Here is a 14,562-nt window from a genome sequence, read left to right on the forward strand (position 1 = left end):
GCTTAAATTTCAAACAGTGCCACCTCTTCCTATTTCTATAACATTCTCATGCCCTAAAATCATTGTGAGAAATCTGCAATTTTCCAAGATTAGCCTCTTAGACACACCCCAGTCCCTTCATCCCACAATTAGTGACTGAACTTCAATTGTCTGAGCCCTATTCCCTTTCATTCCTAACAGTCCCTAGCTTCTTTTAAAGCCTTCATTAAAATCCATCTGTTTGCATGGTTTTAGTCATTTTTTTCTAAACTTCCCTTGAAAATCCACTTTCTCAGAATATTCCTTTGTATTGTTTGTGCTACATCCATCACACACCTCCCAGTTACATTTCAATTTTATTTTAATTTTTGCATTTTCTTGTATTGTGCTATTTCTTTGATGCATCATTTACTTTTCTTTTCAGGAGTCCATCTATTTTTACACACTAATGCCACAGAGGTGACTTTGGAGGCAGCATGGAAATTTAGAACACTGTCCACCAGGTCAGTTCCTCAACGTGGTCCTAACTCCTATATAACTAACTCCTATGAAACGGACTGGTAAGCTAGAAGAGATACCTGTTAGGAAGGAAGATGTGTTGGACATTTTGAACAACTTGAGGATAGACAAGTCCCCCGGGCCTGACGGGATATATCCTAGGATTATGTGGGAAGCAAGAGAGGAAATTGCAGTACCGTTGGCAATGATCTTCTCGTCTTCACTGGCAACTGGGGTGGTACCAGGGGACTGGAGAGTAGCGAATGTTGTGCCCCTGTTCAAAAAAGGGAATAGGGATAACCCCGGGAATTACAGGCCAGTTAGTCTTACTTCTGTGGTAGGCAAAGTAATGGAAAGGGTACTGAGGGATAGGATTTACGAGTATCTGGAAAGACACTGCTTGATTAGGGACAGCCAGCACGGATTTGTGAAGGGTAGGTCTTGCCTTACAAGTCTTATTGAATTCTTCGAGGAGGTGACCAAGCATGTGGATGAGGGTAGAGCAGTGGATGTAGTGTACATGGATTTTATTAAGGCATTTGATAAGGTTCCCCATGGTAGGCTTATGCAGAAAGTCAGGAGGTATGGGATAGAGGGAAATTTGGCCAATTGGATAGAAAACTGGCTAACCGGTCGAAGTCAGAGAGTGGTGGTAGATGGTAAATATTCAGCATGGAGTCCAGTTACAAGTGGAGTTCCGCAGGGATCAGTTCTGGGTCCTCTGCTGTTTGTAATTTTTATTAATGACTTAGATGAGGGAGTCGAAGGGTGGGTCAGTAAATTTGCAGATGATACAAAGATAGGTGGAGTTGTGGACAGTGAGGAGGGCTGTTATCGGCTGCAGAGGGACTTAGATATGATGCAGAGCTGGGCTGAGGAGTGGCAGATGGAGTTCAACCCTGCCAAGTGTGAGGTTGTCCATTTTGGAAGGACAAATAAGAATGCGGAATACAGGGTTAATGGTAGGGTTCTTGGTCAGGTGGAGGAACAGAGGGATCTTGGGGTCTATGTACATAGATCTTTGAAGGTTGCCACTCAGGTGGATAGAGTTTGTAAGAAGGCCTATGGAGTATTATCGTTCATTAGCAGAGGGATTGAATTCAAGAGTCGTGAGGTGATGTTGCAGCTGTACAGGACTTTGGTTAGGCCACATTTGGAGTACTGTGTGCAGTTCTGGTCACCTCACTTTAGGAAAGATGTGGAAGCTTTGGAGAGGGTGCAGAGATTTACCAGGATGTTGCCTGGAATGGAGAGTAGGTCGTACGAGGATAGGTTAAGAGTTCTCGGCCTTTTCTCGTTGGAATGGCGAAGGATGAGGGGTGACTTGATAGAGGTTTATAAGATGATCAGAGGAATAGATAGAGTAGACAGTCAGAAACTTTTTCCCCGGGTACAACAGAGTGTTACAAGGGGACATAAATTTAAGGTGAAGGGTGGAAGGTATAGGGGAGATGTCAGGGGTGGGTTCTTTACCCAGAGAGTGGTGGGGGCATGGAATGCGCTGCCCGTGGGAGTGGTAGAGTCAGATTCATTGGCGACCTTTAAGCGGCATTTGGATAGGTACATGGATGGGTGCTTAATCTAGGATAGAAGTTCGGCACAACATCGTGGGCCGAAGGGCCTGTTCTGTGCTGTATTGTTCTATGTTCTATGTTCTATGTTCTATGTTCTATAATCTTCCTGGAAGCGGTCTCCCTGTGGCAGTGGCTCCCAGCTTATCTATAGAGATCAAGGTATAGGGAAGAGCAATGAGCCCTTCATTATGTACAGCAATGGCGCTTTGATGCAAGATGACCCTGCATACTGTAAGGTGCAGCATATTAAGAGGCAGTCTCACAGCAGAGTATTAGGGGGACTATGGAGGCTGCTGTCCATGCTGCTGTAATGAAGCCACAGGGCTAAATGTAGCAGAGCTGCAGCCAAGCGCATTCTTATGGAACAGTTTCATCCTCTGCACTGTTGGCCGTAACAGCTGCTTATTTTGAATAGCCCATTTTTAGGCATCCTCAAGCTTTGCCTGAATTGCTTCCACCTCTCCTAGGGACACTGCAGGCCAATTTCGCTCTGTGGGTCCTCCCAATGAGCCTCCCACTTACTGTCTTTAATTGGATGATGAACACAAAGACTGGCTGTCTCCTCTCAAATTGCAAAGTTGGGTCCACCATGTGGGGCTGAGATCTGCAAATGGTGCTAACATTTCAGAACTTATCAGACTCCACCCTATGAATCCCATACTTGAAGACTTTTTACCTTTGATGCATTAATATATTCTTTGATTTGTCCACCCAGTTAATTTGGCCTGGATTCTTTCTTATCTCACTGGACTTTATCTTTTCCAGTCAAACTCTCTTATCTTTCTAGTGGAGTGAGCTGACCCTGGAGGCATGGCACCCACTGGCAGGTTGTCACAATTATTTGGCTGAGGCCAGAGGACCAATTTGGCTCAAGCCAAGGTCTGCCTTCCCAGGATGCTAGATTAGTTCCCTGCTGCAAGTTCCCATTCTGTAAACCAGCCCGAAACAATTCCTGGGCTATTGTGTACCAGATAAACTAGCTCTTGAACTCGCTATGTGCCTGGCAATTACAGAAGCACAACAACTGAGAGTGAGCAGTTTCAAAAATAAGCTTAATGATTCCAAATCCTGCACTGCTAGGACTGCCAAGTCAATTCACAAGAGAAGCTGTGAATTCACAGAGAAGAGTATTCACTGTTTCCAACATGGCCTACCCTTTAAGTATTTCCATTACACTTATCGTAACAAGATGCAAATAAAGTCTTACGGTGCAATGTAATGAAACATAAAGGAAATATTTCAAAGCTGAACTAATAATACTTAGCCATGGAGTTAATAAATGGTCTGCTTCAGTCTAGAGCTTCATAGTATTGATGTCTATTCCAGGAATTGCAACCACTTCAAAATTAACTCATTCTGATACTGTTTCTAACCCTTTTTTTATGTGGAAGGATAATGATATAAGAATATAATTCCTTGAAAACATGGTGTCATACTCTACTAAGGTCTTTCTGTGAAAGGAATCACTAATCTTACCATTTTCTGATTGCCACCAGCTCCTCAATGCCCCTGAAGGAGCCACATTCTGAATTCGATGGCTGTTTGTGAAATAGACAGGATTGTAGTCATTTCTCGAGTCACAGATGCAACACTGCAGCAACTCCTAAGGCACAAAGTAAACATCATTTCAAAAGATCATTTCATTTGGTGTAAAATAATTAGTTGGCTGCTTCCAGCAGCTAATTAAATTGAATATTTTATTCAACATTCATTGATTTTTCTTCTTCAGCTAACATGGTGTTGGCATAAGATTGCTGTAATTCATGAACCATTAGTGCACTAAAATAAACAGAATTGGCTGATTCCAACTCTTCCACCTTTAACCTGATGATAATACAGAAATGTTGCAATAGTCAAAGATGAGTTTGTGCACTGACCTATTTAAGTAGTTAACCGTTACAATTCTGTTATTGGGATGAGCATTTTATTCTTTGGAAAGGAACCTTTTCACTATGATTCTTGTGCAGCTTATCACAACAAGAGTGTAAAGATTTGTGGGATCTCCAACTGTTCCAAATCACTTGCCCAAATCTTGATAAATGGTGTTAACTTTTAAGTTCAGTACCATGGCTTCACAAAGTTTTGTTGAAACACAATTATGGAACACATAGAAATCCTTTTTCAAATTCAATGATCTCCTTGTGTGCCAGCTTGATGTGGTGGAGAGGGTTGTGCCTTCCTACAATCTTTGGAATTATGCTGTTGGGAGTTTCTTGTTCTTGGTAAGGCCACTAATGGTGCCAAGATTGGGACGGTAGTTTGGAGACCAGACAAAGTACAGTCCAAAAGGTCCTCTGCAGCATGAACAGGTGAGGGAAGACTGTGTCTCTCATTGATGGCAGCAACAAGGCAGTCCCTGTCTTTGTGGATCAACATGTTACTGAAATCTAACCACAAACCTGTGAAAATTGTGTGGAAAATGCCAGCACCACAAGTTAACCATTCAACAAAATCATGAGCAAGCTTCTATCAGGATCCAGTGGTCAAGTCTTATGGTGATGGAGATTTGACAACAGTGACTAGGTTAATTAGCTGTGAGTTCCGAGTCAAAAAAAACTGCACACATGCAGCAGATGCATAAAGGTCCCTCCACACTGTTGGGACAGTAGTGTATTTGGGCAACAGCATCTGTGACTGAGCAGTCCATTTCAGAATGCTCTCTGTTCATCCCAAATATGGAGAAGACTGGAGAAGGTTTCCTGAAAATAGTTTGTCCCACTTTCTCCTGACAGGTGGACCACACCCCACCACATCTTTGGGGTCAACGAAGGAAAAAAAAAGTGACCAAGGTATCTCCATGCAGTCTTTCTAATTATAGAGTCATAGATCATAGAGATGTGCAGCACGGAAACAGACCCTTCGGTCCAACCTGTCCATGCCGACCAGATATCCAACCCAATCTAGTCCCATCTGCCAGCACCCGGCCCATATCCCTCCAAACCCTTCCTATTCATATACCCATCCAAATGCCTCTTAAATGTTACAATTGTACCAGCCTCCACCACTTCCTCTGGCAGCTCATTCCATACACATACCACCCTCTGCGTGAAAAAGTTGCTTCTTAAGTCTCTTTTCTATCTTTCCCCTCTCACCCTAAACATATACCCTCTAGTTCTGGACTCCCCCACCCCAGGGAAAGGACTTTGTCTATATATCCTATGCATGCCCCTCATAATTTTATAAACCTCTATAAGGTCACCCCTCAGCCTCCAACGCTCCAGGGAAAACAGTCCTAGCCTGTTCAGCCTCTCCCTATAGCTCAAATCCTCCAACCCTGGCAACATCCTTGTAAATCTTTTCTGAAACCTTTCAAGTTTCACATCTTTCTGATAGGAAGGAGACCAGAATTGCACACAATATTCCAACAGTGGCCTAACCAATGTCCTGTACAGCCGCAACATGACTTCCCAACTCCTGTACTCAATACTCTGGCCAATAAAGGAAAGCATACCAAATGCCTTCTTCACTATCCTATCTACCTGCGACTCAATTTTCAAGGAACTATGAACCTGCACTCCAAGGTCTCTTTGTTCAGCAACACTCCCTAGGACCTTACCACTTAGTGTATAAGTCCTGCTAAGATTTGCTTTCCCAAAATGCAGCACCTCGCATTTATCTAAATTAAACTCCATTCTCAGCCCATTGGCCCATCTGATCAAGATCCTCAGGCTCCTGAGAGGTGCCTGCAATGCCAATGTGATTATTAATGTTATTCAAAGTTTGAAACTGATTTCAGTCGTGGATCAATCCAAAAATTTGTGCTGGGATCAATGTTTTACAGACGATCAGTGTCTTACAGACTATCAGGGCCCATCTCTCAGAAAATGCCGATTGTGGTATCTTGGAAATGAAACAATAACATTTATAAATTTAGAACTTTATGACATGTCTCTAGATCATTGTAGAATCTGCATCACAATTATGGGGTTTTCTTGAAAATAATTTTCCACAGGTGGGAGATCAGTGTCTCAGTTGCAAAAGAGGAGGAATAGCTTTTTGGTTGTTGACTACTACACTATCAGTATTTAGGGGAAGTAAATTATTTAGGAGAGCTGGTGAGAACACTCTGGGGACATAGGTAAGTGGAAAAGTCCTGGTGAAAATTGATGTACAGAGAGACCTGGATGTTCAGGTCCATTGTTCCCTGAAGGTGACAACGCAGGTCAATAGAGTGGGCAAGGAGGCATAAGGAGAGAGTGAGGACTGCAGATGCTGGAGATCAGAGCTGAAAATGTGTTGCTGGAAAAGCGCAGCAGGTCAGGCAGCATCCAAGGAGCAGGAGAATTGACATTTCGGGCATGAGCCCTTCTTCAGGAATGAGGAAAGTGTGCCAAGCAGGCTAAGATAAAAGGTAGGGAGGAGAGACTTGTGGGAGAGGTGTTGGAAATGCGATAGGTGGAAGGAGGTTAAGGTGAGGGTGATAGGCCGGAGTGGGAGTGGGGGCGGAGAGGTCAGGAAGAAGATTGCAGGTTAGGAAGGTGGTGCTGAATTCGAGGGTTGGGACTGAGACAAGGTGGGGGGTGAGGAAATGAGGCATAAGGCATGCTTTCCTTCATCAGACAGGGTATTGAGTACAAGAGTTGGTAGGTCATGTTATAGTTGTATATGTCTTTGGTTCGGCCACATTTGGAATACTGTGTACAGTTCTGGCTGCCACATCACAAAAGGATGTGGATGCCTTGGAGAGAGTGCAGAGAAGGTTTCAGCAGGATGTTGTCTGGTATGGAGGGCGCTAACTATGAGGAGAGGTTCTGCAGATTAGGATTATTTTCATTAGAAAGATGAAGGTTGAAGGGGGACCTGATTGAGGTCTATAACATCATGAGAGTTATGGACAGGGTGGATAGCAAAAAGCTTATTCCCAGAGTGTGGAACTACTGGTCACGAGTTCAAAGTGAGAGGGGGGAAGTTTAGGGGAGATATGTATGGAAAGTTCTTTATGCAGAGGGTGATGGGTGCCTGGAATATGTTGCCAGTGGAGATGGTAGAGGCAAGCACGATAATATCATTTAAAATGTCTAGAGACAGATACATGAATGGGCAGGGAGCAGAGGGATACAGACCCTTAGAAAATAGTTGATAGGTTTAGATAGAGGATCTGGTTGGTGCAGCCTTGGAGGGCTGAAGGGCCTGTTCCTGTGCTGTAAATTTCTTGTTCTTTGAAACTAAAATTAAATTCAATTATTCAATCTGGAATGTAAAGCTAGTTTCAGTAATGGTGACCAGGACCTTTAATTGTAAAAGCAACAACTTGTTCAGTAAATTTATTTTCTTAAAGTAGGAAATCTGCTATTCTTACTGGTCTGGCCAATGTGAGGCTCCAGACCTACAAAAATGATGTTGACTCTTAACTGTCTCAGCAAGTCACATAATTCAAGGATAATTATGGATGGGCAAACATACTAGCCTCACCTGCAAAGCCCACATTCCATGATGGAATTTTCTTGGTGCAAAATATAATCTCACCTAGACAAATTACTTTACATTTTAAAGCAAATATCATTTGCCTTACAATCAAATGACATGTGGCTGAAAAATAGCAAAACAAGAGGTATTCCAAAGATGGGCACACCTTTTATTCACCATAGTTCAGCAAATTTAAGGCAGTTTTCGATATAACATTTCTCACCATCTATATTTGAATAGCTACATGAAAGTCAACGAGAGGGATAAGTGAACACAATGGTCAAACTTAATCCAAAAGGTTTTTGCTGCCGGTTTATTAATTTTCACAGTGGTGACAGCATTTTAATGTCAGCTGTCTTCAGATATTAATAAGCTTTTCCCAAATTGAACTATATATCACTTGCAACACAGAAGCAGGACCATGGAATTTCTTATTCCCTCCAACTCTGCTACTTTGAAATCTGCATAGCATTATTTTCTTTGTGAGTGGCTTAGTGAGTGGCTGAGTCATTAAGGTTCTATTATAACCTATTGCAGGATTTTGCATTTTTAGTGCAATGACAAATCCAGCTAGAATGTTTTCCATGAAACTTCAATGTTCTAAATGTTCGGCACAAAGTCATATGTTAATTTTACAGAAAATTGGCAAATGTGGGGACTGAATCCTCTGCTGGTATTTTAGCAACTGTTGCAATGTTTCCCTCAAGTGAGCTTTGTGGGATTCACCATCAGGACACACATTTGTGTCCTTAAATGTTTTAGACATGTAGCCATGTCTGCTTGTATGCCAGGCATCTCAGTTGGATTTTTTCCGTTTGACAAAGTATATTAAAGTTTGACAAGTATATTAAAGTTTATACACTTCATCTATTGAGCTTCTCCACTCAACTGAAAAATTACTTCGTACAAATATTTCAATAATTTATAATAAATTCTTCAATAAATGCATGCTTTCATTTGTTAGTTTTATTACCTAATTTAAGTTTTTGAATAATTCAGTCAGTTTAGTAATTGTCCAAAACCTACTTAGAATTATTGCTTAAACTTAATCAGTTGGATACTTGCTGGTTAATTTGCATTTGTGAATCTATTCAATAGGACTAAATAACTAGCTATATGGAAATATAGAAATAAATTCTGATTCCATTTCACAATTTTGAAGCAGCTATGGTGCAGAGTATTAATGTAGAATTTAATTTAATTTAAAATAATACAAAAAACACTTCAGAGCTTAAAACAAAATTACCCATTGTCACTGTTCTGTAGAAATTATTATATAGACTCATTAGCAGATCTTGTGATCATAACGATAATGGTAACACTGTAACTAATAAGCTATTTGTAAATGCTCAAAAGAATTTGTGGTTTTGTCATTGTAAATGTTTTGTCACAGAATTAAAACTCCAATCCCAAGTGACTTAAAGTATTGCGAGTGAGAACATTATAAAATTAGGTGTGTTTGGGTAAAGAGAACTGAGACCAGCCTTGCTGATTCAATAGACAGCCACGCCCAACAGTCTTGATCTATTTCTTTTAATACACTGCAGAATGAAAAAAGTAGGTTAAGCTGGCTATACCAGAGAAAGCCAACAGAAATACAAGGCTGCATTTTCTGAATAATGGCAACCACAGTCAGACTAGGAGCTGCAGGAGCTAGTTTTAGTTGTTATGAAATATTTCTATGTGGCTAGCAGGAAATTGTGATCCTAACTCCTTCAGAAAAGCAGAGGGCACCTTCAGTCTAACAGCTCCATTGCAGAGCTCATGTGTCAGGGGAAGTCAAACCATGCCCCTTTCTCACAACATCATTGCCTTATCCTGTGATTTCAATGTCCAGCAGCACAGGTAGGTAGAGTGCCAGGCAGGTGATACAATGTTTAGAGTAGGTCAGGTTTGGCAGGAAAATATGAATCTAGATATGGATGTCATGCCTGGCAAGGAGGGGTGTGGTGTTGTTGAGTTTGGCAGAGGGATGTGGGTTGGAGGTTGGGGGGGATTTCAGATCTGACGGTGGGATGTGTGTCAGATATGGAGGGAAGGGTTTGCTGTCAGGTATCAGGTAGTGGGTGTGCAGAATGGAGGGATATGTGCTCAGGTGATGAATGAGAGATTGGGTGGAGGGGGTAGATTGGGGCTGGTATCAGGGGAAGGTCCAGCAACTCTAAAGGGTCTGGGGGACATGGAGTTGGAAATGTGTGTGTACAGGCTGGGGAAGGATCAGTTTAATATTTACCCAGGAGTTAGACTAAATTTTTAATTGTTTAAATTCCCTAGGTAATTATTAACTGGAATGAAAGCCTCAGAATTCTCTGACTTAAATGTTTTTTTTGGAGGGTTCAAGGCAATGGGAATTGGCCATGGGAATTTTCCATTTCAGAGGCAATTCCCTGGAATCTACTATGCCAGGAATTTTGCAGGATCCCAATGCACAGATCCTATCAATGCTGCAAAAATGACTATCTGACCGTCAGAAAATCCCAGTCAATTGGGTACAACACATTAGGAGGCCAGGCTGGCTCAAAGAGAAAAATAGCCCGGGGGTAGATCCAATTGACGAACATCCCTGAACTCCCTCACAGTTTGGTTTTGTACCTATGCTAGTGAAGGAATCACATAGGTACATATATAAGCATACAAATTAACAGTGTAAAACATGCAGTTCAAAAAAAGTAAATCACTCCTCCAGCTTAATCTTAGAAAAGTTTGACTATTTTGATATGCAGAAAACTTTGTCCACACTGAGATTGCAGATGAAAAAGTGGCGGTACCATTTTTTTTTATTGATTCACAGGAGGACAGCATCGATGGCTGATCAGCATTTATTGCCCATTCCTAATTAGATTAGATTACTTACAGTGTGGAAACAGGCCCTTCGGCCCAACAAGTCCACACTGCCCCGCCAAAGCGTAACCCACCCATACCCCTACATCTACATCTACCCCTTACCTAACACTACAGGCAATTTAGCATGGCCAATTCACCTGACCTGCACATCTTTGGACTGTGGGAGGAAACCGGAGCACCCGGAGGAAACCCACGCAGACACGGGGAGAATGTGCAAACTCCACACAGTCAGTCGCCTGAGGCGGGAATTGAACCCGGGTCTCCGGCGCGGTGAGGCAACAGTGCTAACCACTGTGCCACCGTGCCGCCCTCAAATTGTTAAGAGTCAACCACATTGCTGTGGATCTGGAATCACATGTCGGCCAGACCAGGGAAGGGTGGTAGTTTTCTCCCCTAAAGTACATTAGTGAAACAGATAAGTTTTTTCTGACAATCGTTTCATGGTCATCATTAGGCTCTTAATTCCAGATACTTATTGAATTCAAATTCCACCATCTGCCATGGTGAGATTCCCACCCAGCTCCCCTGGCTCTCTTGATTAAAAGGCAAGCAATAATACCGCTAGGCCATCGCCTCCCATTTAAATCAAACTCCACTTTATAGTTTTCATTAGAATTTCGACAAAGTTTGGGATAAGACACTGGAAAATGCATATGTTTTATTTAAATTACTGAGGAAATGTAAAACTAAAAGAGTTCCTTCAATATCTGGGATATATTCTCAAACATTACGCAGTAGAGACGATGCCTTCAGTGAAGAAATGCTACACAGGACTAGTCAGGGTCACCTAAAAGATAGGGATGACTGACATTGGCAGGATGTGTCTTTCACCTCCTGGATGTGCACCTTGCCAGAGAAGCAGATCAAGAGAAAGATGGTCAAAGAAGACCTGGCATACTAGATTTAAGGAGGGCGTTCAAGTGTAGGGCACCACTTGAGCAGTAGTGAAAGAGATTGCAATAAACTGATACAAATGGTGGAAGCTTGTTGCCTCAGCTGCCCCCTCATTTTTCATTCCAGTGATTGGACACCTGAGGTTCATGAGTATCCACCGAGCTGAACGTCAATGTGTTGGCACATGGATTGGCATGTGCATGGTCTGCACTGCATGTGGATGGACTGTTTAGAGTGAAAGCAGCTTGTTTTCCATTGTCCCACATGGGACAGGAGAAACTAAGTCTAAATACAACTCACAAAGTACATTTGTATATTATTATAAAATTTTGTTGCATTATACACTGAGTCAATTTTGCAGGTCTGAAATGCCCATGAGATTCCCACAATTGCTTGGGAGGTTGATCCAATGGATGAGTTATATTGATTAGGAAGGACCAGGTTTTGGGTCAAGAGAAAATGAGAACCGCAATTCTGGAGAAATCAGAATCGAAAAGTGTGGCACTGATAAAGCACAGCAGGTCAGGCAGCATCCAAAGAGCAGGAGAGTCAACATTTCAGGCTTATCCAAGTATGCTTCTTGGATGCTGCCTGGTCTGCTGTGCTTTTCCAGCACCACACTTTTTGACCCAGGTTCTAGGTAGGCTGACTCTAGCTGCAATGGTGGCAGCAGTTAGTGGCCATAACATTAATTGATAAAGAAAGGGTAAGGTTTCTGTAGTGATTGTAACAAGGTCAGTCAGGTGGACAATATGAGTTTCCTGGCTGGGGTTGTTAAACTGGTCTAATCCGGGAGCCCTGGCTGATAGATACAAACAGGAGTGTCCCTGCCCCTCTTCCGCGGTTATGCTGGAGCCCAGTTGTCTCTGGAGAAGGAGTATGCGGTGTCCACCAACACCCTTGAGCTGTTCAGGGAGAGGTGGGCGCCGCAGGGAGTGGAGTGTATTATTTCCCCCTCCAAATCTATTTTGATTTAATCCCTGCCCTCCCCTTCACTGTTTGATCACCCAGCATTACCCTTTGATGTGAAGGGCACTGCTTGTCACTGGCCACTCAGGTGTTTCCTTTCTTCCTGGTGGTGGCAATTGAATAAATATTTGTACACCTGTGTCTTTCACTGTGTCTCACACCTGCACACCTCAGTTAGGTGGTAGTGTGGGGGTTTAAGAAAAGAAAAATAAAAATAAACAAGAGTACCAGAGAGAAAAAAAACAAACAGGAGTGTCAGAGGTTCTGCTCACTCTGAGAGCTGGCTCTGAGGGAGCCAGATCAGTACATGTAAATAAAAGGTGACTTGGAGACAGGATACCCCAGCCTCTACAGAGTTATTTTAGTTTCCATTCTTTTCTGCTAGCCTAGTACTCCCTGTCAGAAATGACCATTGAATGAAGAGAAGATAGGACAAGATCAGAAGTCATAATCTATTCACCAGCCCAGGGAAGTGGCCTGTTGACAGTCAACATCCAGGCCCACACATAGTTAATGGGCAGTTGGGAAATAGGTCTAAATCAATTGGGGAGGTGATAGCCTATGGTATTATCAGTAGACTATTAATCTAGAGAGATCCAGGTAATCTGGGTTTGAATCCTGACATAGCAAGTGTTGGAATTTGAATTCAATAAAAGTCTGGAAATAATGGTCCATTGGTGACCATAAAGCCACTGCAAACTGTGGGGGGATCAAAGCATTTGATTCAATTGTGCCCTTTAGGGAAGGAAACTACTGTCTTTACCTGGTCTGGCCTACATGTGAAATGAAACACACAAATACGTTTCTGATTCTTAAATGCCCTCTGGACAATAAAGGATGGGCAATAAATGATGGCCTAGCAAGTGATGACCATATCTTGTGAATGAAAAAAATGCCTGCTGCCTATCCAACCATATTCCAATGTGGAAGAAAAGAAATAAAATAACCACATCAATCATGACACTGGACTAAACTTTGAGCATTTCCATGAATGTGTCAAATATACCATGACCTGCATCATTTGCTTTAATTTCATATTGAAAATAATCAGAAATATGAATTTGAAGAAATGAAGTTCTTTCATGATAAAATTAGCCACATGGTAGCCAGATTACTTAATGGTTAACAAATGGTTTGTGCTCTACTTAATCTTTGTACAGGTTATTGACACTTGCCAACAGCCCAGGAATAAGTTATAATTTAGTAATATCACTGACCCTTCCATAGTACATCCTTGGGCTGCAGTATCTCTCAGATGCACGAAGGCCACATGTAGATGATGCTTGTAGTCTGTCTGCTCGACCAATGATTAGGTCTGTTGGTGTGGGGTAGCATGCCCATTGAGAGCAGTCTGTCTGTGCCATTACATAACTGTTAAATACTGAAAACATAAATGATAACAATTAAAATACAAGAAGAAACTCCACTATGAACAAATTCAAGCAATGTTAATAATCATTGAATAAATATGTATCATTTACTTTGCATAATCTTTATTAGAGGGAAATGGCTTAAAAGAATAAAAGCAGCTATAATGCATTATTAAAGAAAGAGTTCCACATGTGTAGGTGACAGAATGTTATGAAGAGCTTTCAGCTATGAAGAGATATCGGACAACCTGATGTTGTTTTCCTTGGAGCAGAGAAGACTGAGGAGGTGACATGATTAAGGCATATAAAATTATCAGGGCAGATAAATGACCAGGGGCGTAGACTTAAGGCAAGGGGAAGAAGGTTTAGAGGGGATGTCAGGAGAAAAAAAAAATCACCCAGACAGTGGTGGGACTATGACTATAAGAGTGATAGAGGCAGAAACCCTCATGAGATTTGAGAACATTTTAGATATAATCTTGCAATGACAAGGCATAAAAGGCTAACTGTTGGAAAATGGGATTAAAATTTTAAATTATAATAAAACAAAGAACTGTGGATGCTGAAGATAAGGAACAAAAACTGAAATTGCTGGAAAAACTGAAAACATTAAAGCTGGCACAGTGGTTAGTGCTGCTGCCTTACAGCACCAAGGACCTGGGTTCAATTCCACACCACCACTTACAAACAGACCCACCACCAGGGATATATTTCCCTCCCCACCCCTTTCCGCAAAGACCGTTCCCTCCGTGACTACCTGGTTAGGTCCATGCCCCCCAACACCCCACTGTCTCCTCCTGGCACTTTCCCCTACCACTGCAGTAATTGCAAAACCTGTGCCCACACCTCCCCCCTCACATCCATCCAAGACCCTAACAGAGCCTTCCACATCCATCAAAGTTTCACCTGCACATCCATCAATGTCATTTATTGTAGCCGGTGCTCCCAATGCGGTCTCCTTTACATTGAGGAGACTGGATGCCTTCTCGCAGAGCACTTTAAGGAACATCTCCGGGACACCCACACCA

The 14,562-nt window shown here is 42.2% G+C and overlaps 1 protein-coding gene across 1 annotated transcript in view; it reads right to left on the reverse strand.

Moving 5' to 3' along the window:
• Positions 1-14,562, reverse strand: part of lamb3 (laminin subunit beta 3) — a 52,509-nt gene that overhangs the window by 32,779 nt on the left and 5,168 nt on the right. The window contains exons 3-4 of the mRNA XM_072563644.1: positions 13,382-13,545; positions 3,528-3,654 (exon numbers count right to left, since the gene is read on the reverse strand). Of these exons, the coding sequence (XP_072419745.1) occupies positions 3,528-3,654; positions 13,382-13,545 (291 nt within the window). The remainder of the gene's footprint in view (positions 1-3,527; positions 3,655-13,381; positions 13,546-14,562) is intronic.

This window comes from Chiloscyllium punctatum, chromosome 45, assembly GCF_047496795.1.
Source record: "Chiloscyllium punctatum isolate Juve2018m chromosome 45, sChiPun1.3, whole genome shotgun sequence".
NCBI lineage: Eukaryota > Metazoa > Chordata > Chondrichthyes > Orectolobiformes > Hemiscylliidae > Chiloscyllium > Chiloscyllium punctatum.